This window comes from Amblyomma americanum, chromosome 8 (genome assembly GCF_052857255.1).
Source record: "Amblyomma americanum isolate KBUSLIRL-KWMA chromosome 8, ASM5285725v1, whole genome shotgun sequence".
Classification (NCBI taxonomy): domain Eukaryota; kingdom Metazoa; phylum Arthropoda; class Arachnida; order Ixodida; family Ixodidae; genus Amblyomma; species Amblyomma americanum.
The window spans coordinates 17,977,504-18,005,486 of record NC_135504.1 but is presented as its reverse complement, the minus strand read 5'-3'; the positions used below and the strand labels follow the sequence as shown (position 1 = coordinate 18,005,486).

General features: G+C 46.2%; 1 protein-coding gene across 2 annotated transcripts; it reads left to right on the top strand.

Annotated features, from left to right (window-relative positions):
* Window positions 1–439: 439 nt before the first annotated feature.
* LOC144101007 (uncharacterized) lies at window positions 440–27,983 on the top strand. 2 transcript variants are annotated; one of them, XM_077633983.1, is made up of 12 exons: window positions 440–507; window positions 6,197–6,407; window positions 12,731–12,901; window positions 17,100–17,507; window positions 18,913–19,168; window positions 19,769–19,920; window positions 21,055–21,310; window positions 23,327–23,490; window positions 23,668–23,759; window positions 25,755–25,913; window positions 27,327–27,396; window positions 27,489–27,983. In XM_077633983.1, exons 3-12 carry the CDS (start codon window positions 12,853–12,855, stop codon window positions 27,584–27,586), a joined length of 1,704 nt encoding a protein of 567 aa, XP_077490109.1. In that variant the 5' UTR covers window positions 440–507; window positions 6,197–6,407; window positions 12,731–12,852; the 3' UTR covers window positions 27,587–27,983. The 2 variants fall into 2 exon arrangements, with proteins under 2 accessions (XP_077490109.1, XP_077490110.1); XM_077633984.1 differs by lacking the exons at window positions 440–507; window positions 6,197–6,407 and adding an exon at window positions 12,606–12,623.

Genomic DNA, 27,983 nt, shown 5'->3' with positions numbered 1-27,983 from the left:
GTAAACCGGTCGCTAATCGAGCCACATTGACGGCTTGGTGCGCTGACGGCGGTCACCATTTTAGTTGTCAGCGCTTTCCGCACTCTTACAGTTCGATTCGTCAGACTTCATTAATTGCGTGTGCGAACGAACAAGTGGGCTCTTGGAGTTAAAGAAAAGAGAAAGGTCCGCCTCCTGTGTCGCAGCTTTTCTGTCGTCGCTTGCATCCCGCTCTGCATTTTCGCCCTACAAAAACGTATAGTGGTGGCCATGAGTACCCTATTCTTTACGAACTAAAGCGGCTGTTTGGGCTTGTTGGTCAGTGAACATGGTTAAAAGAATGCAGCGCGAAAAAAACAAGGACGAAGAGATGACAGGGATGACAGCGCTCACTCGAAATTGATCAAGCGAGGCATTGTTTCTTCTGCCATCCAGGCAGCGCTCACAAAAAGCTGTCCCCATACGATGCAGAGCAGTGTTAACAACCAAGCCCAACGTCTTTACAGTGCTGGCTACTCACCAACACTAGTGAGTAGCGTTTTAGAGACTCTTCTCCAGAAATTGAAAGTGCAAGGCAAAGACGCAGGCAAGCTAGAACAGGCCACACGACCTCCCTTGGCCGTCATCCCGTATCTTCATAAGCTGTCTCACAATTTAAAGAAGGTTGCACGGAGAAACAACGTAAACCTTGTCTTCTCAGCCCCGTGCAAATTGTCACGAGTGTGTACACTGCTGACGAAGCAAAAGAAAAAGGTTTGCCCTATTAGACATGTAGAACCAGTCACACATTGTGCTACATGTGTCATTTACGAGATACCCTTGAAGTGTGGACGCGTGTATATTGGGCAAACCGGCAGGTGTCTCAACGAGAGATTGTTTGAACACCGCCGGAGGGTCCGTAACAAAAGCGGCGGGCACCTGGACGACCATTGCAAGTCTTGCAAAGGGTGCGGACAGAAATTGAAAGGGTCATCATTGAGGCAAGGATGATAGCCAAAGCTGGAGACAAGTGCGTCAGCACGCCTTCAATTGCACTTACAGACAAGGAGTCCAGTTTTCTAGGCCCACTATAAACACGTCTTTTTTTTTTTTAATCACGTCTGCTTTTAAATCTTGTTCTAGAGAACTTTCAACTTTTTTGACTCAGTTTGACTGTGAACGGTTGACTCAGCTTTTGCGTTGCGTTTTGTATTGTTTTGTTATGCGTTTGGCCCCGACCCTGCTTTTAGCTTCGACTTTTACTTAGTGTTCGGTGACTATATTGTTATTTTCGTTTTGCCTCGTGCTGCATTGGCGGCAGAGGTCGCTGACCGATCATTTTCCATGCGTGCAGCTTACGGTTCGTCGTGGTCCTCTCGGTTTTATCGGTTCTTGGCTGACTTTGTGTTACCTAGATATGTATCACTTTGATATTGTGCACTTCGTTTTTTTTGTATTAGATAGTTGAACGCGTTTGCTATTTTCTTGGTCACGTGGGTGTTGGACTGCGTTATATAAGCTGCTCATCTTTCTGAATAAATGTGTTGGCAGTCAGCGCCCTGTCCTGTCCTCTTCTGTTCGTCCTTGTTTTTTTCGCGCTACATTCTTTTAACCTATTCTTTACGCTCTGGCGCAGCTGTTTGGATGTCATCATAGTTCGCCCAGCATGTGCTGCACTTGCGCCAGTTCACTTTGTGATAGTTCAGTGCGTAAGGGCGCAGAATCATCTGAGTCTGTATGTGAAAATGTGCAGAGATGATAAGGTTCGGCAGGGGTGCTGCGGTGGAAATATAGTGAAATTTCGACGCAGCTGCTTTGCTCGGGGAAAGGCGCTTATAAATGTGCTGTTCGCATTCAACTGTGCTCTAGCAATGTCAGAACCTGGCTTGATTTTTTCTTTTTTTCGCACCACAGTAGTGCGCGAGCGCTGTTTAACTATAGTCTGCGCAGCCCTGTACTTTGATCGTGTCCAACATTCTTGTACAAGAATTTTCAATATTGGAAGACTTTAAGGCGTGCTTAAAGAAATATTGAAGCCAATAGCCCATTCTTGCGATGTGTAGCAAAATCTCTCTTTTAAGTTGTTTCCATAGCTCTCATCGAGCAGTTAAGACTGCCATAGAGAACCAATTGGGAACACTTTTGACAATAGCAAAAGCGCCAATAGCAAAATTATGCAAGGCCGCCGACGGGAAATCTGCGGATATATTGATTGTTGTATTGAAATCCTTCAATACATGAAAAAATTGCGTTCATAAATTGGTTGCCGTTCAAAAATGCTTTTGTCCAGAATTGTTGGCTACTCCATGTTGAAAAATTGAGAAATTTCCTGTAGCAGGAAGCGCTGCTAATGTGCCTGCAGCTTGGCTAGCGAGTACCTCAGGAGCCAGGACACTTAGCCAAGCTTTGCAGTGCTAAGGCTCCTTAGTGCTAAGGGGTAACAAATGGGCATGCGCAGAACGCGACGCATCTAGCCGCGTATTGCGGACGCCCGCCCGCTATAAAGCATAGCGTAGCGTACGCAACCTGGGACGCTACGTGCTGCGTAGAGAACATGGCGGCGACCATCTCGCCCGCTTCGGAATAAATACATGTCGTCGCTGGTTTCTCCGACGCAATAGCTCGCTCAAATGGTAGCAGTTCGCTTTAATTTCGCCTAATCTTGCCCACACGTACCGGTATAACCGACAACTAGCCCCTATTGGCCATTTTCAAGTTCCTAGGCTTAAGTAAATGCGGTGCGTTTTCCTCGTAGCAACGACACCTGGCGAAGCAGTTTTCGAGCTTTTAGTCAGTTCTTACATTTTCTTCGATTTGCATAGTTTTTCTTCGTGGAACAATAAAAGGCTCGCAATGCACTCACCCTAGTTATCAGTAATCACGGATGAAAATTTCAACCCAGCGTTGATGTGCTTTGACGTCTTGTCACTAGATGGCGCTACTGTTTACGCCTGTGCGTGAGGGACGCTACGGCACGGCCAACTAAAAGTGTCGTGTTTACACTATTCACAGCATAGGCAACGCGGTAAGAGATGCGTACGCAAGCTTACTGCGTACGCCCCAACTAAAAGTATCTAATACCTCGCTCCTGAAGTGACGTTAGAGGTCAACGTGACGGTTAGAGGTCAAGGAGACCTTAGAGGTCATCTTGCGCTGGCTATTTACTAGAGCACGTACGCTGCAAAATTACTCCAGTAATGTAAATAAATTACATTTTCATTGGTCACAAAAAAGTAACGATATCACATCACAGTTACTTCGGAAAAGTAATGAACTTTCTTTTTAATAATTTTTTCGAATTTCAATCATTTAAAAAGCGCACTGGTCACAGCTCTCGGAAGAATTTTATATTTATAAATTTAATGCATCGCAGGTGCAGTTGAGCTGCAAGCTAGGCGTCGAAATTTCGCCTTACTTTGCAAAAATGTCCTAGTCTATGCTTAATAGCCGCTCTGCTGACGCAGTTGTGAAAGAGACGCTGCTCTGCATAAAAAAAAATAGCGGACGCCTAGGCAAGGCTTAGCCTGGTTTGGCGATAGCTCAATGATCTCGCTGGACACACCAAGAACCACCTTTCACTGCCACACGTGCACCACATACGAATCGCAACAGATTAGTCGTGATATGTGATAGAAACCGATATTATATGTGATATAGACTAGAAACCTTTCATCGTACTAACTGCGCGGGACAAACATTTACTCGCCTTTTCTGTCACTTCTGTTTTCACCCATTTGCCATGGTAGCCTTGAACGAAAACACCTTCGACGGAAGTCCGTCTGGTTGGATTCTTGAGATAGCTGAGAGAAAACTGACGCCAACCAATACCTTTAACTTTATCCAACCTTTCGGGACCAACTCGGTCCTTTCTTCAAGGGTGACTAAATTGTGCCAGCAGCGGGGGGGGGGGGGGGGGGGGGTGCAGCCTTCGCTCTCCCTTTGTTAGCACGTGGCGCAGTCCACTAAGGTACGCGGAGGGGAGCGCTCCTGGAGTGCTATTCATCGCCTCCTTTGTGAGCCGGATGTGCCATGACTCCACATGTCGCCTCTTGAGCAGATTTGGTTCCACGGCCAAGACGCTCACCTCCTCGAAGGCTATCCGGTGGTAGGCGCGCTCGCAGTGGTCGGCGAGGGTGTTGGATTCCGAATTAATTAGCCGGATGTCATTTTTGTGTTGCCTCATTCTTTGGTGGAGGTTTTTTGTTTCGCCGATGTACGAAGCCGGGCACTCTGAGCATGGGATTTTTGTAAATGACACCTGGTTGTTTTTCTCTGGGGACGCGGTCTTTCGGTCGTGGTAAGAAGCGGCTTATTGTTGAAACAGGTTTGTGAGCCACTTGGATTCCATGTTTTCCGAGAATGCGTGCGAGTGCCTCGCTGCACGGTTCCCCTCCCATATGGAAGCATAATGCGCGCGCGTTTCGTTGTTTCATTGTTGGCTGGTCCACCTGTCCTCCGAGCTTGACGGCGACCAACGCATTGCATAAAGCCACGTGAGTAGCCATTCTTCTGTAGGTCGGCGAGAACGGTGGCTTCTGCGTTTTTTCCCCGCTTCAGAGGAGCAATTCACTTTGCTCTTCTCAGGAGACAGGAGACGAGGGATCCCTTGTGGCTAGTAGGATGGTTGGAATTAAAATTTAGGTAGCGGCCGGTATGGGCTGGCTTCCTATAGACACCGAACTTTAGATCTGCCCCTTTTCTTGTTATCAAGACGTCCAGGAATGGCAATGTGTTGTTCACTTCTCGTTCCATTTTGAACTGAATAGAAGGCTAGACTGAGTTGAGGTGTGCAGAGAAATTTTCGACGTTCGATGTCTTCAGAATGCAGAAACAGTCGTCGATGTAACGAATGACAACATTTGTTGTTTTTTTCTTGGAAGGACATCAGTGCTTCCTCTTCGATGGCCTCCGTCATCAGGTTGGCAACAGTCACCGAGATCGCGGCGCCCACGGCACTGCCGCTGGTTGGTCTGCTTACAAAATTCTCCTTTGAAAGAAACAAGCTGTGCTGCTTAGGCAAAACTCCAAAAGCCGGCAGAGTTCTGGGTTCAGGTTCGTCCTGGTACCTAGGACAGCGTCCGCTTCGAGGACTTGCTTCGCTGCGAAAACGGCAAAGGGCACAGGAACGATGGTAAAGAGCACGCTTTCTCGGAAAACATGGAATGCACGTGGCTCACAAACCTGTTTCGACAATAAGCCGCTTCTTGCCACGACCGAAAGACCGCGCCCCCGAGAAAAGCAACCAGGTGTCGGCTACAAAATCCCATGCTCAAAGTGCCCGGCTTCATACATCGGCGAAACAAAAACCTCCACCAAAGAATAAGGCAACACAAAAATGACATCCGGCTAATGAATTCAGAATCCAACACACTGCGAGCGCGCCGACCACCGGATAAACTTCGAGGAGGTGAGTGTCTTGGCCGTGGAACCAAACCTGTTCAAGAGGCGACATGTGGAGTCATGGCACATCCGGCTCACAAAGGCGGCGATGAATGAGACTCCAGGAACTCTCCCCTCCTCGTATGTTAGTGGAATGTGCCACGTGCTAACAAAGGGAGAGCAAAGGCAGCAACCCGCTGCTGCTGGCACACTTTAGTCACCCCTGAAGAAGGGACCGAGTTGGTCACGAAACGTTGGGTAAAGTTAAAAATATTGGTTGGCGCCAGTCTTCTCTCACTCATAGTAGCCTTAATACAGAGCAATAAATAAATTATTGCTTGAGTAAGAGTCGTGTTGAAACCTTCATTTTTCATTTGATTTTATGTGGCAGGTTTCTCTGGCAGGAACTCGAATCGTTATTCTTCCTTTGCCTAGAGTGAGGTTTGAGATCTTCTCATGTACTTGTTCCCGATTTATGCTCTGAACTAATGCTGGAAATCCCATCTGCAGTGCAGTTATGAATCTCAAGTCTGATTACTTCTGGTGTTTACTCGATTAGTATGTGTTAAGTACAGCCGCAGACAGAAGTAAATGAACCACGCTTCGGTGGTCAAATTCTCCTGAGGCGTTACCTATCGAAAACTATCAGATGGTTAATGCATATGCAAGTAATATTTAAATTTTATGTTGCACATAAAAACAGCAAGCGTTTCTATTTCCGTTACACAACGCGACATAAAAGTTTGCAACATGGAAGCGTGGTCCATATTATTCTGTCCGCGACTGTACATTGTTGCTCTCCATGTAAATCAGTCTCCCCCATTTTGTTCCTTAGAAGCATCTAAACCGTATCATGTAGGTGTGGCAGGTGACCTTGGGACATCCGCACTGATAGCACGGGAGGCTTTCGCCACCAGACAGCCGCCGCTTCCGTGAAGATAACGCACGCCGCCGAAGAACCGGAAACCTACGCCACCTGGCGTCGGCCACAGGCGTCCCAAGGAAGCCACCGTCGTCTTTGCCGCCACCGAGACGGAAGAAAGCGGCGCGGATCGTGTCCTCTCCTTGCCGTGAGTAGCGCTGACTCGATAGTTTTTCAAAGCGGCAATCACTTCAACTGGCATTCTCCTGAAGGCATGTCACGCAGCTACGTAGGAAAAATTCTTATAGGAAAATACTTCGCATAAAACTAGAAGAACTCAGCTTGGTTAGAAAAAATTGAGAGGACACTTAATCTCCGCTTTAAGAGTATGACGCGATAGTGTAGTGGGTTAGGCTTTCAATTCATAGCAGTTTAAGAATAATAATCGGTTTTGGGGGAAAGGAAATGGCGCAGTATCTGTCTCATATATCGTTGGACACCTAAACCGCGCCGTAAGGGAAGGGATAAAGGAAGGGGTGAATGAATAAAGAAAGAAAGAGGTGCCGTAGCGGAGGGCTCCGGAATAATTTCGACCCCCTGGGGATCTTTAACGTGCACTGACATCGCACAGCACACTAAGCATTTTGCCTCCATAAAAACGCAGCCGCCATGGTACGTCGGGTTCGAACCCGGGAGCTCCGGATCAGTACCCGAGCGCTCTAACCACTGAGCTACCGCGGCGGGTGCAGTTTGACACCCCTGAACGCATTTTTCTTTTTGAAATTGTTTCAATTGACCAAATTGATCAATTACGCATTCAAAATTTATTAATTAGCATCACCAAATGTTGGCTTTTCATTACGAGTGTTTTGGAACATGTGAACCCCCTTTTTAATTTGTTCATTCCTTTACTAATTCATTTAATCAATGCACTACAATTATTTCATTAACTCGTCAACGCCTATCACACATCAATCAATCATCAATCACTGGAAGTACAATCACCATGATATGATCTTTTTTTATTTACGCAGCCCCCAATTATTTCCGACACGCGGTGTCGACTACGCTGATGGCTTTTCGACTGAACGGGCTGTATACGCTGTCGCGTAAAAAGCCTGTTTCACATGGTGCGACGGGAACGAAAAATTACGGCCCGGTCGCACTGTCGTTGCGACGGTAATCGCAGCCGCCGTTTCACATGACAACGATGAATTCAGTCGGTGCCGTCGGCACCCTAGCGTCGGTGCGGCCTTTCAGTGGCCGAAAATTCTTCGGCTGCAATAAATGTCAAACATCGTGGCAGGCGTTGATTTCGTAATCATGGGTAATAATATTGAGCCGTGATGTATTATTAAGTTCAATAAGACGTTTTCGAGATTTTCCTGTCATGTCGCTGAACTCCTATTGGCTGACTACTGTGGCCATCGCTGCGACCGCACCGACGCTGCGACAATGCGACCAACTTGTTGAAAGTCTGTCGTAGTGGCCCTGCGACGAGAACGACGCGCATTTCTGTCGCACAGCGGCAGAAATCGCACTGCGCTGCGGCAACAATCGCATCATGTGAAACGGCCTAAAAGAAAAAAAATTGTAAGAGAAACTTTTATTTTAGAGGTCGTGCCCTGGTCTGAAGAGCTTGAATTTTGTTAGTGAGGCGGCGAGAGTGGAGTGGAATGCACGATGTCCTTGATCCGAAGGGCTTGTTAAAGAGCTCATTTCCAAACCTTGGCCAGAGAAGTGTATCACCTTCAATTTACCAGATTGTGCATATTAGATTTAGCCGAAGGAAAAATAAACTCTCCGAAAAGTCCACGTAGGAGCTTCAACAGCTCGAATTATGTCTAAAAGGAGAAGATATATAAAACACTTCACTGCCTCGAGAAAACAAAATATGCAGGGTTGATCATGCTACATATGAATTACCCTACACACGGAATGGAGTACTGCATTTCTTTATGCAGTGGGTACCAACTCGACGTGGTTTTTAAACGGAGCCCTCGAAAGACATTTATCCCAATAGGCTATCATCTGCACTTGTAAATAGAGACCACCGTCATGCCAATTTTACTAAGCGGACCAGCCGCCATTTTTCTAGCGGAGTGAGAACTGGATCAGATGAAAGCTTTTGGCAGCCAAGATAACTTTTTGCAGAAATATATAAAATAGAGATTTCTTTTAGTGTTTTCGAGCACGATAAATAAAGAAAACACTTCTTATCTTTACAAACATCGCCTCGGCAATTTTTCTAGAAAAACAAAAAAAAAACAAAATGTGGCTATTTCCTAAAACAGGATGAAATGACAAGAAAGGAAAAAAGGGATTGTAATAATGTCTAATCTGATCTTCGCCTGGCAGTAGTCACCGCAAGTGGCTTAGAAGGCCGTGCCTGTGTTTGGTGCTTTTTCCGTTGGAAAGTTATGTTATTAGATCGTGCGCAGTCTCCAAAATGACTGGGGTGCTACATAACAGCTCTACCTTCAATCACCGTCACGCGATCGCAGCGTAGGATTCAGTGTGGTTAGAATAAATCTATCCGTTCGTCAATTTTACTTTTGCGTAGTTCTCTTTATAGCTCTTTATTACGTAGCTTTCTTTCTTGTTTTCCTTTGAGTGAGCCAAATAAGTCCCCACAGCTCTTCTTGCTCCTAACCAATGTATAATAATAATAATAATAATTGGTTTTTGAGGAAAGGAAATGGCGCAGTATCTGTCTCATATATCGTTGGACACCTGAACCGCGCCGTAAGGGAAGGGATAAAGGAGCGAGTGGAAGAAGAAAGGAAGAAGAGGTGCCGTAGTGGAGGGCTCCGGAATAATTTCGACCACCTGGGGATCTTGAACGTGCACTGACATCGCACAGCACACGGGCGCCTTAGCGTTTTTCCTCCATAAAAACGCAGCCGCCGCGGTCGGGTTCGAACCCGGGAACTCCGGATCAGTAGTCGAGCGCCCTAACCACTGAGCCACCGCGGCGGGTATACAGAAAACTGTTTTAAAATAAAATTGTTAGTCCTACTATTCCTTTTAGTTTACCATTTCAAGAACTCAGCTCCCTCAGTTATGGTTCCGGCCATAAGACGCTGGTTCGATCCCGGCCGAGGCGGTCGGATTTCGATGGAGGCGAAATTATAGAAGCCCGTGTACTGTCCGATGTCAGTGCACGTTAAAGAACCCCAGGTGCTCGAAGTTTCCGGAGCCCTTCACTACGGCGTCCCTCATAGCCGTAGTCACTTTGGGACTTTAAACCCCCATAAACCAATCCAAACCAAACCAATAGATCAATCAGTTAGTAAACCCATCTTTCCTTAACAAGGCAGCCACCACGTCAGGGAATCTTTTACTAAACGCCATGTCGTCCTAGCAGACTCCTGCCTATAACAAATGTGTACATCGAATGTTCACAATGCGCCACAGTGACCGAACGCTCCGCGAGTTCTACCTTGAACGATTAATAACTGGACGCCCCACTCCAGTTGTAACCAACACAGTGCTGTGCACGTGTGTGATTTAATTCCTCTAAAACGAACTAATCACGCGCACAACCTGGACACATTTCTTATTTTGTAAATAGTTTGTACATATTACTTCTCCCCCTATCCTCTCTTCCTGTCCCCTCACCTCTTTCATTTCATTTCTCCATCCTGCCTGCTGTCCATTATTTCCGCTGCCCCAGCTCAGGTGCTTCAGTATCGATGGCAGATGCCGGGGCTAGCAAAAATCTTTTCCTTCCTTTTTACTATTATTTTTAATAAAACCACTACCACCACCACCACCACATATTCCCTCATTTCATTTGTGTTGTCCACTGCAGTGTTGCAAACACAGTCCACGATGCGGATGACGAAGCAACCGATTCTGTGTTCGCTATCGTCAGAGAGATTTTGCAATGGAACGCGGCAATCGGTGCACTGACCCCAATCGTTCCTCACCGCGGGCGTGGACGACTAAATTGCCACCCTTTGGACTCTCGCCAGTCAAGAAACGGCGCTGCTCACAGCGCGCTGATCGCGCCTGTCCGAAACACAATACCGGCATGACCTGCGTACGCAAATTACCGGCCGCCGGTTCGCGCCTCGCGTTCTAACGGAGGTGTCAGTCTGATGCACCGCGAGACGTTGCCGGAGCGCTCGCAACACGAGGAAAGTTTCGTTCAGTTTCCTCATCGCGAAACCAGGCACCCGCTATGAGAGAGTGGAAGGGGAGATTGGCTGCAGTGGCAGAGCTTAGTGTGGGGCTTGTGAACTTGATAGGAGTGAAGGTGATAGCAGACGGGGGCAGGCGTGCTAGGAGGCGGATTTACAAAGCGAACACGCGGACGGTGCAATAGAGGAGAAGCCGTGAGAAATGCTTGGCATAAAGTTCCGGCTTAGTCCTCGTTTTCCTCATGAGTTGAGACGGAATGTCGCAATCGAAACCGACTCCCACCCGCCTGCTTGGATTTAAGTGCTTGTTGAGAATTCGCCCCCCCCCCCCCCCCCCTTCGCCAACTTCTCTCGTTGTCGAAATCAATCGGAACACTACACTTCGGTGTCCCTGATATCCCGCAACGCTGATTCGGCGCCTAAAATGAATGAATGAATGAATCAACCCGTAGCGGTGGCTCAGTGGTTAGGGCGCTCGTCAACTGAGCCGGAGTTCCCGGGTTCGAACCCGACCGCGACAACCGCGTTTCGATGGAGGCGAAGCGCAGAGGCACCCGTGTGCTGTGCGATGTCAGAGCACGTTAAAGGTCCCCAGGTGGTCTAAATTATTCCTGAGCCCTCCACTACGGCACCTGTTCCTTCTTTCACTCCCTCCTTTAACCTTATTTCTTACAGCGCGGTTTAGGTGTCAGCCGAGATGTGAGAAAGATACTGGGCCATTTCCTTTCCCCCAAAAAATTTTCATTTTTTTTTCAATTCCAATCAATCAATCAATCAATCAATCAATCAATCAATCAATCAATCAATCAATCAATCAATCAATCAATCAACAAATCAGTCCACCAAGCAACCAATACGTTAGTCAGTCAGTCAAGCAACAAATCAGTCCATCAAGCAACCAATTCGTTAGCCAGTCAGTCGAGCAACCAGATAGTAAATCAGTGAGTCAAAAAACCAGTCAGTCAATCGATTGACCGATTGTTCAATCAATTACATGTTTTATTAATATTTTGAATATCCATGACACACACCACCGCTCGCGTACGTCTGTGCAGTTCGCTTCGCTATACCGCACGCATTTTCCGCCGGAAAGTTGCAAAATTTAGGAGTAGAGCAAGCCAGTGAAAAGTTGTATGTGCACCCCGCTCTCATAAGTTTATGTAACGAAACTGTGGCTAATAAACTGAAATTCTCGTTTTTTTTTTACTCAGAGCGCATTGCTTCAGATGAAATTAGTCAATTTTTGATTGGAATGTTAGGAATCAAGCTGCATTAGCTACTGCAGGCTGCGTGCAGAGAGCAGTATTTTTTTTCGCTAATTCTGTGTTGGATGAAATCTTGATTTATGGTGCACAGCCCGAAATCGTGTCGCCTTCTCGTCTCGTGCTCCTGTCTACGTTCGGCGCAGCTACTTGATGATGAGGGTGTACAACGTTGATTGCACGTAAAAGGTTTGTGTTGACCAGCCGCTGTGACGCAGGCAGCAGCTACATGCAGCGACACGGGGCAGTAAATGCTGCAGTCGATGAATCAGACTTGAAGACGGCAGGGTTCATGAACAGTCAACACCAGCTTAAACTCCTCCAGTGCTGCCCGTTGTTACGGGACAGGGTATAGTTTATATTCGGCAGATGACGCAACCTTGACTGCATGGTTGCGCGTATTTCAGGGCCATCACTTCACAGTGGTCGCAGCACAAAGGTTTTGACGTGGGCACAGAAAGAAACGAGCAAGCAGAAGTGGACAAAGAAACAGACCTTCCTTTCTGAGTACTTGTCGTAACCTTTTTGCTGCAATAACAGTTAAGTATGAACCAAATAACTCAGTTGATCATAATTTTAACCTTCACGCCCATGGCTATGCTACTCGTTCAGACTCCTTTCTCTAACTTATTTGTTCCGGTGCGGTTTCACCACCGTAACTACAAACAGTGTAGGCGAAACCACACTTCCTCGCTGCATGTCAAGTATGGTCATCGACAACCAGTTCCTTACCCCACCCAACGTTAGTATAAGTCCACTCAATCATTTCGAGCTTCCTCGTTTTAAACGTGATCAGCTGTTACTGCTACGATGCAATACGTCTGCCGGTTTCTTTAAAGCGTGCTGGCGTTACTCCAAGGTCGATCGGCCCGTGTGCGGGGGGATATTGAGGGCGTGATGCCGGAAAGCGGCAGCCGGGATTACTCCCGCTTCTTCTTCTTCTTGTCTCATGCCTATCGTTTCTTCTCGTCGTCGGCTACCTGAGCCGGAGAGCTAGTCCCTAACGCGGAGGCTGAGGTCAGCTGGCGGTCGTCCGGTGACGTCACGGACGACGCTTGATTCGAAATTCCGGCGGCACCACTTTCGCCCCTTTTTTTTTTTGCTCTCCTCTCCCTTTATCGCAGGAAGAGGTCGGGTGGAGACGAGGAGGCGAGCTGTCCGGCCCGCCGGTGTCCGGTATCGAGCAGTCTCCCAGGTTGTGCACCGCGCTGCATTCAACCCAGCCTGTGCACCGGGCGCTGGCACCATGAAAGGCTGCGTTGCCTTACTACTGCTCACTTGCTGCGCCTTTCAGGGTGAGTCTCTTCCGGTCCTTCAGAACTTTTTTGTTTTGGTTTATTCGCTTGTTTACATTCACTCAAGCAATTTGCTTAATGATCGCCGAACATCGATATTCATTACGGTACAGAGTACCAGGTTACAGCATTGTTTGCCAAAGAGGAGATTTTTTTTATATATACGCAGCTTAAACCGCCACAGGAAACAGCGCTGCTCGAAGAATCAAACTAACCGGCTAGGTTAGGAGTTCTGCCTTCAGCCGACGTCAATCCTCCTCTTCTCTTGCTTCATACAGCTCTCGGCTCAAATATGTATTTTAATGCCGCTCATTGCAGACCCGACATACTTATCCGCTTCTTTTAAGACCTTCCTTCCTAAGGACAAATTCGTTCTCCAATACTTACTTTTCCGTCAAATTATATCAGACTGGAACACCTCGCCCAATAACTGTATTCAATAATTGAGTATGGCAGAAGCACATGTTCTAAAGAACAGGGATTAACAGCCAGTACATGCTTTACTTTTCTTACTTCGCCTGCCATCTCAGGCCTGCCCTTTTATACATGGAGCTTTTCTTTGGATAGCTGTAAGGTTTCTTATTTAGTTTAGCACTGTATAAATTCTGCGTTATCAAATATTGAATTTCCAGAGGAACGGATTTGGTGTTTGGGGATATGTGTCGCGTAGCTTGCTGGTGCGTGGTTGATGGAAAATCTGCAGCGCTGCAGAAAACGAATGACATGGAAACGGAGACAAAGAACATAAGCTTTGCTGCATATGTTTTCTCTTTTTTTTTACGTGTCGTGTACGACCTTTGTGCAAAGGCAGTATTGTGTAAATAATAAACGAATTAATAAAAAAGATGGAAAATAAATTCCCCCTTATCGAAAAAGAGAACAGGAAATTTTCAGCGGCCATAACATATATTCCTGTAGTATTTTGGGACTCGACAACAGAAATTTCTTGTTGTAACAACAGAATTTTCTGTAGTATTGTGGAGTCTCCTGTCGTAAGGACAGAACCGTTCCCGTGGTGACAACAGATACCGTCGCAAAACTGCAGAAAAATTGGTCGTAACGACTGGACGGTAAAAGTCTTTGTCGTATTTTGGGACCGGTTCTGTCGCATAAATATGAAAATTCTGCCCCGTCAAGAAAAAAAATCACAAATTTTCGAAAAAATCACGTTCATGCTGTGTACAATTGCAGCCACAATGCTTACGTTTAGGATATAAATGCTTAGAGACATACCATTTGCTACTTTAATTGTTAAGTAAACCACGGTAAATTACAGTCGACATATGTAATTGGAAGCAAAGCGGTGAAAAGATCCACACTGTTGGAAAGACAAAAAAGGGGTTTTCGCTCCTTTGGTGTATAAGCTGAAATTTGGCGCCATGAACAGCCTGCGATAAAACAGCACACACAAAACAGCACAGCGACAAAACAGCACAGGGGAAAACGGCACATCAACAGAACGGCACAAGGGAAGAACAGCATGGCGACAGGACAGCACAGCGAAAAAACAGCACGCTTAAAAACAGCACACAGGACAAAACGGCACTGCGACAAAAAATCGCAGCGAAAAAAACAGCACGACGACAGAAGTGCACGGGGGAAAAAACAGCACGACGACACAACAGCCCGTCGGAGTACGGTGCAGCGCTGCTGGTGAGGTGAACTATCATAGCCGTAACTGTAAACGATAAATCACAACACATGCGGCAGTGGCCTCCGGAGTTAGCGAGTGCTCGTTGCACAGAATCGGTAAGGAACACGGTAGAGTAATAATTGCGATCTCAAATACTGGCTTTTTTATGGCGTGTAATGGAATGAATAACGCTGAAAAAGTTGTTCTTGAAGCATCGATTCTGCGAGTTGATCATCTTGGTGCTGATTTATGGCAAATACGCCCGACGCACGGCTCTGGGTGTACCAGAAGTTCTCATTCTTGAAAACTTTCGCTGTCGTCAATTGAATACATGAAATTTTGTTTGGAGCGAGCCACAGGGCCTTCGTACACTAAAAATATCAAGTATGCGATGCTTATTTTTAAAGAAAGCAGGATTGCCCGAGCCGACATTTTTAGGTTGTTTAGTGTTTAACCAGTACGCTGCCCGCTGGTTATATGAGGCTGACCGGTGGTTACATTACTTTGCGAAATGGGCTACACTGCTAACCAGAAAATTCATGCATCAAAAAATTCATGCATCAGCGCGCGTTTGTTGAGTGTAATTTTATATTGAGGCCCTTTTTTCACTTCGAAGAGAATAATCTCGAAATATAATTTTCGCCACATTTGACCAAATCTATATTTTTCGCTTGGAAGCCAATCTTAAGACAGCAATTTTCTCCAAATTTGGCTCTTTTGCAGAGGAACTCAAACACCTAACACACACCTAACCCAACAAACACAGGTGGGAGTCTACTGAAGCAGAGTTGTAGAATGAACGCAGGGAATTTCGTTTCATAGGATGTTTATTGCCAAATCGGGATTGAAGATTAGAAGCGTCCAGGAGAAAAAAATAACGAGAGTAACAAATTGGTAATATGCTATGGTTTATTTCATTATAAACAGCAAGGAAAGCTGGTCATAACTATACCTATGGGATGGCTCCAGCTCTGATAGTAGTAGTAGTTAAGACATTTATTCAGCCAAGAGTTACAGGCTGAGCATATTTCTGGTAGATACTCGTAAAAAGGACCGCCAACCGCAGGGCTTCCTTTCAGGGTATTTAAAGACTACGAATAAAAAAAAAGACGCCCGGACTAAATTACTGACCTGAGGCGTTACTGACATCATCGTATAAACTACTATAGAAACGAAGCGACTTCTTGCTATAATGCCGTTATGTGTTTAAATTATAGCTACGACGTTGAATATTCTTTCACCGAATGTGAGCGAACTTCTCTAAACACATTATCAGCAAGCAATATACAGCCAGCGTCAAGAAACCTCGCTGCAACAGCAAGTGCACTAAGATAAACTACCCGGGGCATTTTACCGCAGAGCGGATGCTCGGGCCATTTTATCTCCCAGTTTCCCAGATTCGTCTTGCATATAATACAGTAAGAAACTAGATCATTGAAGCCAAGCAAGCGAGACTACTTAACCACTACTTCTGCCTAATGCACCGTTAAAGCAACGCTGTTCCCCACCAGTGCCCAAAGTTGTCCCCTGTGGCAACTTTAACGTCACAAATAAATAAATAAACACCGCTGTTACTCAATGAATGAGCCTGCTCTGTTTCTTAATGAACCAGCGAAACGAGCACTCGCTAACTGCAATGGTTGCGGCCGCATGTTTTATGATTTACCGTTTGCGGTTATAGCTATGATAATTCATCCCTCCAGCAGCTGCAACGTACTCCGGTGTGCTGTTTGGTCGTCGTGCCGTTTTTCCTCGCGCTCTTCTGCCGTCATGCTGTTTTTTCGGTTTGCTGTTTTGTCGCTGCGACGTTTTGTCTGGTGTGCTGTTCTGACGCATTCTGTCTTTCCCCTGTGCTGTTTTGTCGCCGTGCTGTTTTTTCCCTGTGCCGTTTTGTCGCTGTGTCGTTTTTTCACTGTGCTATTTTGGGCTGTGCTGTTTTTTTGTGCGCTGTTTTGGCTCATGATGTTTCAACGTGTGCTGTTCTTTCGTGTCCCCAGCATTTCTACATCATCTGTTAGGTACCTCAGCTATTCCGGGAAACTAGGCGACTGCAAACTCCTCAGCTCAGTACGGGTATTTCGTTGAATTCAAAGTGAAGATATTTCCACTGTCACTGCATAAAAAGATGATTTGTCGATTTTATAATTTAATAATGATACAGAAACAAATAGTCACTCTCTCAAACATCGGTTTTTCAATGTTCCAAGCCCGTGCAGACTTGAACTTTACTTTTAATTGTTTTTACGTGGTTGTAAAGTGTATTGAAGTGATGTTAAGTATTTACTAAATTTTGTCCTGTTCTGTATCATAGCAAATTTTTTCTCCTGTTGTTCATGTTTGCACACTCTAGCAACGCTTGTAAGTGGCTATATTTTCAGTCCCACCGTCTGCAATGCCCTCTCTCCCATAGGGTACTAAGTGGAATTGAAAAGCACCTAACTAAAGAAGTACACTGTACAGTACCATTGATGTCATGTCAACGAATAGGGTTTTGAAAATGGTCCCTAGATTTGAGCCTCTTTGCTTTTGGCGGGTTTCTTTTTTTTTGCATGCGCATTACTGCAGGCGTTTCGGCCGACGTTAAGCCGCGAGTGCAGCAGGCCTCGAAAGATGAAAGGTCTGGCGGCAGCAGCAGAAACTTGAAGCCGGAGAATACCACTGTACGCAGAACAACAGGACCCGAAGGGCGCTCTGCATCCAGTCCCTTGCAAGTTGAAAGTTCTAAGCGACACGTCAATGTGCAGCCCCCTTTCGGTATAAACGTCCCTCATGGAAGCCAGAATCGGGGTGACCAACCCACCTACGCCTCTGGACGAGACTTCGGTGGGGGATTCGGTCCGAATGCGAACGGTGGTGGATTCTTCGGCGTCAACTTCGACCAAGATCGGACCTCGTTCCCAGGTCGTTACGGGCGTCTGGATCCCGGAGTCGACCAAGGCTTCAGCCTAGGACAAAACCCGGACCAATTTTCAGGTAAGTGAATAATAATAATAATTGGTTTTTGGGGAAAGGAAATGGAGCAGTATCTGTCTCATATATCTTTGGACACCTGAACCGCGCCGTAAGGGAATGAATAAAGGAGGGAGTGAAAGAAGAAAGGAAGAAATAGGTGCCGTAGTGGAGGGCTCCGGAATAATTTCGACCACCTGGTGATCTTTAACGTGCACTGACATCGCACAGCACACGGGCGCCTTAGCGTTTTTCCTCGATAAAAACGCAGCCGCCCCGGTCGGGTTCGAACCCGGGAACTCCGGATCAGTAGCCGAGCGCCCCGAAAAAAAATCTAATTTTCGTTTGATAGCGCAACTCAAAAGCGACCCAGTTGCAGTTAAACCTTCCGTGCGGATATAAATGGCGGCTGGAAACGTTTCGGACGACATGCTTTGCACGTATCTCTACGACATCCTGCAGCGAGTTCTCATGTGAGAGGGCGGCAATTAGTCGCCTGTGGTAATAATCCGAGCAGCAATTTGTTGGGAAAGTATAATTACTAAGTACTAAAAGAAGTTAGACTCAACAGAAAGAGCACTGCCGGCCTATCGGTCACCACCGAAAAAAAAGGGCATATGCAGTCACATATTAATGGACTGCTGCACAACGGAATTACTTGTAGGAAAGGAAAATGAAGGAATTTATTTAGTCTGAGTATGACGTGTACTGCACACTGGCCAAGGTCAATAAAGAAGGAAATTTTGACGTTTCGGAAGTACTGCGACTCCCTTGTTCACTATATCACGGGTGTCTTCCCTTGTTCATATAGTGAACAAGGGAGCCGTAGTTCTCCCGAAGCTTCAAAATTTTCATCTTTATTGCCTTTGGCCAGTGACCAGTACTCCTCATCACAAAGGCGACGTTAGCTTTACAGAGGTCTGTCGGAAATCTCTCCACCTAATTTATTTACTTCAATGAAGGTGTATAAGTCACCGCGGTGGCTCAGTGGTTATGCTGCTCGGCTGCTGACCCGAAAGACGCGGGTTCGATGCCGACCGCGGTGGTCGCACTTGAATGGAGGCGAAATGCTAGAGACCCATGTCAGTTCAAGCTAAATAACCTCACATGGACAAAAATTTCCGGAGCCCTTCACTGCTACATCCCTCATAGCCTGAGTCACTTTTGGACGTTAAACCCTGTAAAACGGATTGAAGATGCCTCTACTACTGGCCCATAAGGCCAGTGTCATCTAAATACTTAAGAAGTTTAGAATATGTTAAGAAAAAAGATGGTCAACTATACTCTGTACTGTAATATACTATAGAATCAACTATACTACAGAATCAAACTATAGACCAGTTTGTAGCCTTGTTATGCAACAATCAGGGGCTCCGGAGTCGCGGTACAAGAGTGCTGCGCAACTCAGGTCAGGGTCTGGTTCCTTCAGAGGGCGCCGGGTCGGACGCGGACGGCACGTCGCCTGCCGTCCTGGGAGCCGTGCCCGGAGGAGGCGGCTCCAGACCCGACGGGAGCAGCCGAGCCAAGGTCCCGCCCATAGAGCTGGCGCCCAACCCAGACGTGGTGACCGTGGCCGACATCGAGAAGCTGGGCGACGCCAAGTTGGAGCGCACCGTGCGCGGCTACTACGACAGCGGTGCCGACCGGGAGCAGACGCTACGGGAGAACGTGCAGGCCTTCTCGAGGTGCGCGCCGCGAACGGGCTCAAGCAATGCCGAGCCCGCACTATCAATCAATCAATCAATCAATCAATCAATCAATCAATCAATCAATCAATCAATCAATCAATCAATCAATCAATCATGTTTATTTAACATCATGACGATGTTGGGTGCGCCGACAAAAAGCCATTGGGAAGGCTTGACGAGGCCGACGCACCCCACAAGGGCATTTCAGTGGTACACAACATGTTAGCACTTCGAGGGATAAAAAAAAAGGTAATGAACGAGAGTAACATATTTGGCATTAGCTGTACATCAATTCGGACTCCTTATTTAGTTGATGTGGGAGCATGTTTCCGAGCATGAAACACGTAGAAACAGCGTATTCCTAGCTGATGTTTTTCGAAGCGGAGAAAGTCCCCCTAAAGAAGAAAGTCAGAAGAAGACCTCTTGGAATGTGTCCATGGAAACAATAAGTAACAAAAGAACTTAGAGTCATCGCTATTCTAGTTTCGTGTTGAAGAGTGGATTTCAAATTGGAATCAGCTTTCCCAGCTTGATAACGCTGTTTATGGACTTTTTTCCTTCATCTATACCAGTTGGCGTTGCTTTCTGCGACTGCAGGCTGCGCTTCCGGCCCCGAGTTTTGGTGGATGTGTCCAAGACGAGTACATCGACCACCGTCCTGGGCAGGGAGATATCGATGCCGATAGGGATAGCGCCTTCGGCCATGCAGAAGCTGGCCCACCCGATAGGAGAAGTTGGAACTGCCAAAGGTAAGCTGACCCCTAACTGCGACTTTTCTCGCAGAGAACTTGCACAGCTCGCGCAACTCGTCCGGTAAAGGCGCTTCACTGCTGCGCAGGCTTTCTGGCGCGCCGATATTGAGAGTAGTACGAGGTGGTGTGCGAGAAAGTAGCGAATGACACACAGCACAGCGGTGTTAAAGGACGTAGCAAAAAGTGGGAATTTCGTTGAAAAATAATTTGAGTAACGGCCACGTATAAACCCTTCAGCGAAGAGTCATTTGAGGCTATACATATGGGTATGTGGCAAAGCTGCTACCGAAGTTACAAGCAGCCATATTTCAAAATACCTTCTTTTGAAACATAAGCGCTTCTTGGTGTTTCAAACATGGCAGCAATAAAGCGAAAGATGGAGAACAGAAAAATGGCGAGACAATACTTTTATCTTCGTCCATCGTCTTTTGTCTGTCAGAACCATGATCAATTAAAAGCTGTTCGCATAAATTTCCAACCTTCGGAAATTTGGTGTTGCTATGTACCGTTGCGTTGTGTACTTTCCGTCGTTTCTCTTCTTTCGTGTGTGTGCTACGCCAGTATATATATATATATATATATATATATATATATATATATATATATATATATATATATATATATATATATATATATATTCTTATTTGGCAGGCGTCAAAGTGAGGCCACTTAGTCCCGACATTCGCGAAAAATTTGTGCGCCAAAAGTATGCCGCCGAATTTTCCAGATGGTGTTATACGATTCTGCATTTATAGCAGCACAAACTTATTAGTTAATTTAGAGCCTATTTCGAGGCAGGAATTCGAGCCGGTGACCTATGTTCCCCCAATTCCATGTCTTTACGAATCTTCATACGAACACTGCGGCTCAACCGTTTGTCGCAGACTGGTCGGAGGGGGGGAATAGGATTTCGCTTTTCGTGCAGCATAAACTTGCTAGTTAGAGTCTAGCTCGCGGCAGGGATTCGAACCGGCGATCTATGTTAGTAGTGTTAGTGGTCGATATTCGATCGCTGCCTCAGCGGCGGCTCATTTTTGCGAGACGACAACCTAAATGTTATCGCATTCGAAATGTTCTTCGCCTTTGGTCGATTGCGACAATGACTCTTAAGACGTGCTAAATCTTGCGCAGCGGCCGAGGCCGCCGGTACGGTGATGATCCTGAGCACCCTGAGCACCACTTCTCTGGAAGACGTGCGGAGAAGCGCCCCCAACTGCCTGCTGTGGTACCAGCTCTACGTGTACCGGAACCGCTCGCTCACCGAGTCACTGGTGAAGCGGGCCGCCAAGGCGGGGTACTCGGCTCTGGTGTTGACAGTCGATGCACCGGTGTTTGGGCTAAGGATCGCCGACGTCAAGAACCGGTTCAGCCTGCCGCCTAACCTCACGTGAGTGGACTGACACAGCGCAGATCGAACTGCGGCTAGGAGGGCGGCGACGAAGTTTTGTCAACTAGTATAACAGCCGCCACTTGCTTTAAAAACATTCTTAAATAAGACACATAGCGCAATTATCCTCCTTTGACCAGCGGACGCTACCTAAGCTGCCAAGTGATCTTATTAAGTAGTTACGATGTACAAACCTATGCATAACAATGTTCAAAGTTGAATCTGAGGAGCAGAATGTATAAAGCATCACTGCCACAATGAAAACAAAGCAGGAATACTTGTGCAAAAAGCAGCAAAAAGTAACACGCGGCAGAGAACACATCGCTAGAGAAAACGAAAAAATTCTGACAGCCACATGAAACATCAAAATCAAGGTACGAGAAAAAAAGAGAGTAGTTGGTACGACAATGTCATTAAACAGTTTATTTCAATAATTATTAGCATTTGATTAAGAAGAGTATAAGTATAAGTTAGAATAGACAGAAAGGGCAGGTTTCGTGGATGCATTCTTCTTTCTAGCAGCGTATTTTTATAGCGTAAAAAGAAATGAGATGCGAAACATGCATTTTTGAACGAAAATAATAAAAACGCGAATAGTTTGCTCTTTCTAAAAGGAAATGGCAAAAGCACAGTTCCTAGACGGGTGAGCTGGTGCGGAATATAATCATAAACATGCTAGGAGAGAAGCTTCCGCAAGCACTCGCTTGACATTAGGAGCGGCGAACACCCCCTTCGAATGACCGAAACAGGGTCGCAAGTGAGAAACATCACAAAGCCATTACGGTTTCCGCTAGCCGTGGCCTGAGATGAAGGTTGACGCGCGCCCTTCCTCAAATCTGCTAATAATGGCCTTCATCACGAGAAGTACAGAGGTCATTTAGTTTGTCCCACAATTCCTGGATGGTTATTTTACGAAATACGAAAGGCACAACAATGTGCTGCACGTATTTAACCTCGTGGTAAGGTACTACGTCTCTGCTCTTCGAATTTCAAAACGCGCATAAAGCCTCGTGAAGGGGTCACGAGTGCCGTTTTCGCAACCTTGATAAGTTCGCGTCTTCTCACGTTACTCTAATGTTTGGGTGCTTGCATGACTAACTTTTTATGACTGGCGGAACTCCCAAAGATGGCTCGGCAACCCCACTTCTTGGATACTCCAGATATTTCTAGAATTTTTATTTTTCAGTGGTAAACCTTTTTATGCACACAACTGCTCGCATAATCTGGTGATGCTAATAACACTAACTAAACCATCCCACTTGGTGTTTGATGCAATATGGCGAAAGCTGCGGCTGCACCATTAGCCCCACATACCCAACAATTCTGGACAAAAGCATTTTCGAGCGGGAAACCATTTATAGGGGTAATTTTTTATAGAATGGGACATTTCGCTATAACAATCAACATATCCGCAGATCACCCGACCGGCAGTCTAGCGCTTTTTCTTTTAACTTTTTTTGTTATCGTCAAAAGCGTTCTTCATTAGTTTTCTATTGTAGTCTTAGCTCTTCGATGAGATTCATAGAAACACTTTAAAAGAAAGACTGTGCTACATACCAGAAGAATGGCTCATAATCTTCAATATATCTCCATAACAGTATCTTATAATTTTTCAAGTTTCGAAATTTTTGGCCGAGAATGTTGGACATGAGAACGGTTACTACTACTACTACTACAATTGCCGTTACCATCACACTTACTACTACTGATACCACACTACTGCTACTACTGCTACAACTACTACTACTACTGTTACCATCGCAACTACTACTACTACCACTACTAATACTATACTAATACTACCACTACTAATACTATACCAATAGAACTACTCATACCACTGCTAATACTATACTACTACTACTAATACCATTACCTACTACTACTAATACCATTACAACTACTACTACAACTACTACTACTACTACTACAAGTGCAACTGCAACTGTCACTACTACTACTACTACTACCACTACTACTACTACTACATTTACTGCCGCTTACTGCTATACGCAGACTGGCCAACCTGGAAGGTTCCCTGTCAAGCCTGTCGTCCATGTCCGGCTCCGGCCTCACCGAGTACACCGGCCGGCTGTTCAATCCGTCGGTCACGTGGCAAGACGTGCCCTGGCTGCGAAGCATCTCCGGCCTGCCTGTCGTCATCAAGGGCATCGTGACGCGTAAGTCAGCCAATCGCTTTCCTCCAATCTCGCCGCGACTTCCTTGTTGTTGTCTGCGTCCTGATATTTCTCTTTCTCTGGGTGCTGCTTTCATAGCTTTTTTCTGCTATTTACGTGTACCGCGTTTTGTGCACAGCGAGCATCGAAAATCACCGCATTTTATCTACTCCGGTGCAGCCGAAGCTGCTGTGTACGCGCAAACCTACGGGGCCGCGGCTGTATTGGTATCCAACCATGGAGGTCGTCAACTTGACGGAGCTCCAGCCACGGTGAGTGTCCGGGGGCTAATTTATTATCAGTCTATAGAGCTATTCATATAGTGGTCAAACCTTTGATAATAGAAATGAAGAGCTTCTCAGTTTGGAAGATATTGGTTTTAGCGGAAATGCATTCGAAATACTTTATTTTATTGTGATACCGAGATGTATCACAATGCATCAATGTGGGTGAGGGAACAAACGCGGGTTATTCACATCCTGGTCAAAATCAAGAGGAAAAAATGGGCTTCGGCAGGGCATGCAATTCGAAGGCAAGATAACCCCTGGTCCTTCAGGGTAACGGAGTGGATTCCAAGAGAAGGCAAGCGTAGCAGGGGGCGGCAGAAGGTTAGGTGGGCGGATGAGATCAAGAAGTTTGCAGGCATATGGCGGGCGCCGCTGGCAAATGACAGGGTCAGTTGGAGAGACATGAGAGAGGTCTTTGCCCTGCAGTGAGAGTAGTCAGGCTGATGATGATGATTATGATGACCGAGATGTTTTCCTTCATTACAATCAAATTAGAAGTGAAACGACTTCAAACTTGCAGTGCTCTAACAATTAGTTCAGGTCCAAGCGACACTAAAGTAAAGCCACCCTGTTTTCTACCTGGAGCTATCTTGGTCGCACTGTACAAGAAGCACGAAAAGCAAATTATCTGGGACACATTATATGCACACATTCTTTACAACACGGGCAAAGTGTTCGAAGACGTTATTACTCCTAGCATAATCTGTAACTAAAACATGTACTTTCTGATTGTTCGGTGTTCTGAAACAGTCGCGTCGCCATTCAGTCGGCAAGCTACTGGGCAGTTTATTGGACAAACAGCACGAGTAATATGACCAGTAATATGTCTCGCAGTAAAGGAATCAATATATATCACGAAACTCGCTGCTGGTATCAAAACTTAAGAATACAGGACCTTCCAAAACTGTTTATTCAAAGTCCAGTATGCCTGGGTCGCCTAACGGGTTCACAGACATGTTCGGTTCATGACCGGCATGTTCCCGTGCACTATTCAGCACGCTATACTATATACCTTGAAGATTACCAATGATGCGGGTTGTCACCAAGCATCCATTAGTGCGTGAATCTCTTGGAAATCAGCGATCACATATATAAGGTTGTTTTACAGGCACAGTTTCCTGCGATTGGTCAGCAATGAAGTGCTGATCATACGCAACCAGCCGCTTTGTGCATTCGGTCTTTATGGTTTGGTTTATGGAGGTTTAACGTCCCAAAGCGACTCAGGCTATGAGAGACGCCGTAGTGAAGGGCTCCGGAAATTTCGACCACCTGGGATTCTTTAACGTGCACTGACATCGCACAGCACACGGGCCTCTAGAATTTCGCCTCCATCGAAATTCGACCGCCGCGGCCGGGATCGAACCCGCGTCTTTCGGGCCGGCAGCCGAGCGCCGTAACCACTCAGCCACCGCGGCGGCTGTCATTCGGTCTTTAACGTTAGCATTGTAGTCCTCGCTGTCTGCAACGTGGCATCTAGCCATGATAATTCCTCAACGAATTCATAAACAATGCATACGGGATTTCAAATCATAAGATATCGACCGTTTCTTACAACCTCTTGATAAAAGATGGGTGTTGAAGACTAGGCTTTTTGCGTCGGGCTTAGCGCAGCTTAGTGGGGGAAGCCTTTGTATTGCAGCAGACGTCTGATGATGCTGATGCTGATACGGCCGTACTCCCTCATAGTCCAGGATAACAGTTGTGAATCAGGCCAAGAAAAATATAAAGATAAAAAGCAGACGAAAGCTTCATTCTGTCGGGCTGACGATGTTGATGACGATGAGAAAAGAATACAGAAATCCCAAATTATTCTTCATATAAAGCGAACAAGTCATCAAATTGGACGTACTTTAATTATCAACACGGAAGTGTGAAATACGAATGAGGCTCATGCACGTAATACATCAGTGTTTTACGTATCGCCTGGAACATTTCGCACATCGGTCCGAAGCCCTGCAGAGAGCGCGCACATCGTTTCAGATCGAAGCCCTGCCCGAGATCGTGGCGGCCACCAGGGGTCGCATCGAGGTCTACATGGACGGCGGAGTGCGGAGCGGCGCAGACGCGGTGAAGGCCCTGAGCCTGGGAGCACGGGCCGTGTTCGTGGGAAGGCCCGCCCTCTGGGGACTGGCTTACAATGTGAGCAGTCTTACGCTTATCCCTCTGCGCTAATGATTTCCATTGGTTTCCAGTGAGTGTGTAAGCGGCCTCATAAAATCATTACATGATCACATATGCTTCACCCAGTCTACAACGAAGAACTGGAGTTTTTTTTTGTTCATAACTTTGTTTCTCTCGCTTTATTCCCTTCAACCCTCCAAGGGAGAGACCTCGGCAACAAAACTACCGTATTTACTCGTGTAATGAACGCGCTCGCATAATGGACATGCATAATGAAGCGGACTGATGATGATAACTGATGGTAATGATGCTGCTAGTTTTAGTATTAATACAATTACTACTATTACTACAATTACAATTACGAATCGTAATAGTAGTAGTATAGTCGTATTAGTGGTAAGAGTAGTAGCCGAAGAGGTAGTAGTGGTATTATTAGCAGCAGGAGTAGTAGGAATAGTAATAGTCGTAGTGATAACAGCAGTGGTAGTAGTAATTACTACTACCACTACTGTTACTACTGATAGTGATGGATTTTTATGGCGCAAAGGCAACTGTGGCCAAAGAGCGCCATGACACAAGGCGTTTTCGATTACTCAAGGTTGGGTCAAAGACCCATTTCCCAATCATTTCACCCCAAAGAAGCCGAGCACCAGGCAGGGGAAAGCTTGCGCCCATTGTATCACCGGTGGGTACCCGGCGGCACTGGGCAACGAACCCAGCACCTCCCACATGCGAGGCGGATGCTCAACCACTTGGCCACCGCTGCGGTTACTGTTATTACTAAGACTATTATTATTCTTACTACTACTTCTGCTGCTATACAACGTGACAGTGCAGACGCCGACCACAACATAGAAAAGAATACACAAAAGACGTTTCGGCTCCCACAGTACGGGAGCCTTGTTCACAGTAAAAACGAGAATCGGGTGCTCGGGCTTATGTATGCTTTAAAAGGGGGCGCAAGGAGCGTGCGTAAGCAGTTGTCAGATTTCCGCAGTTTTGGTTCAAGGTGTGACAGGTCGTTTGCATCGTCAAGATTCCAGGTGAAAGCAGGGAAATTTCTTCTTTTCTGTCGCGAGAACGTGCGCCTTGCCTCAGTCGATAATGTGCTGTTTCGATATGGAGTGTTCGGCGCTACTAATACCACTACTACCTCTTAGGCTCCTACTCCTACAACTAACACGACTATACTACTACTATAACGATTCGTTCTACTACTCCTGCTGCTACTAATAGTACCATCACTACTAGCTATTCGCCTACTACTCCTACCACTAATACGACTATACTACCTACACCACTATCAACACGCCTGCTATACTAACGCTTGCGTGTGACTGCACTTGGATAGACATCTCTCTTGGTGAAATATTTTTTTTAGTGATTCCGTGTTTTGCCGAACACCTTTTCTCCTTGATCTGTTTTTTTCAGGGCACGGAGGGTGTCGCAAGAATGCTGGACATACTGAGGTCAGAACTCGAGCGCACCATAGCGCTCCTTGGTGAGTGACTTTCTCCACGCAAACAGTTTATACATAAAGAGGGAATAAGAAACACGGTTACTAATGAGTTTCATTCGTGACTTTCCGTCCAGGTGTCCCGGACTCAACAAAACTGACTCCGAGGTACGTCGTACGCGAAGAGTACTACTCTCAACTCAACTGGAGAAACTTTCCACGCCAAGAACTGTGAAGTGAAGCCCAAAAAAGAAGCTGCCCGCACATCATTTGTCTCATGAGAAACTCTTCATTAGAATGGATGCCCATCAAACTTGCCTGTGTCGGAAGGCAATGCGTTGTTCCCAAGACCACAAGACTTGCAGAAGCTCTGGCGCTGGGTTTAATGGGCCGCAGATGGATGAATTCCCAAAGAACCCAACACATACAACAATAATAAACGCACGTTAGCATCTGTCTGGATAAGAAGTAGATAAGCAGTGCACTAAAAAAATTATTGCACGCATCAAAATAGCAGTCAAGGGTGATTTTGAAAAGGGAACGCATACAGCCACCGGGGACATGTATTTCTATTAAAGGCCACCGCGACATTTCCAGGTCATGGGAGACTCGTTCACACGCCGTTATCCTTT

What these genes read in the sequence shown, in the direction of transcription:
- LOC144101007 (XM_077633983.1), top strand. Translation starts at nt 12,853, where the DNA reads ATGAAAGGCTGCGTTGCCTTACTACTGCTCACTTGCTGCGCCTTTCAG. An exon ending in TTGACGGAGCTCCAGCCACG is followed by an intron (nt 23,760 to 25,754) that starts GTGAGTGTCCGG and finishes ACATCGTTTCAG; the next exon opens with ATCGAAGCCCTGCCCGAGAT. An exon ending in GCGCACCATAGCGCTCCTTG is followed by an intron (nt 27,397 to 27,488) that starts GTGAGTGACTTT and finishes CTTTCCGTCCAG; the next exon opens with GTGTCCCGGACTCAACAAAA.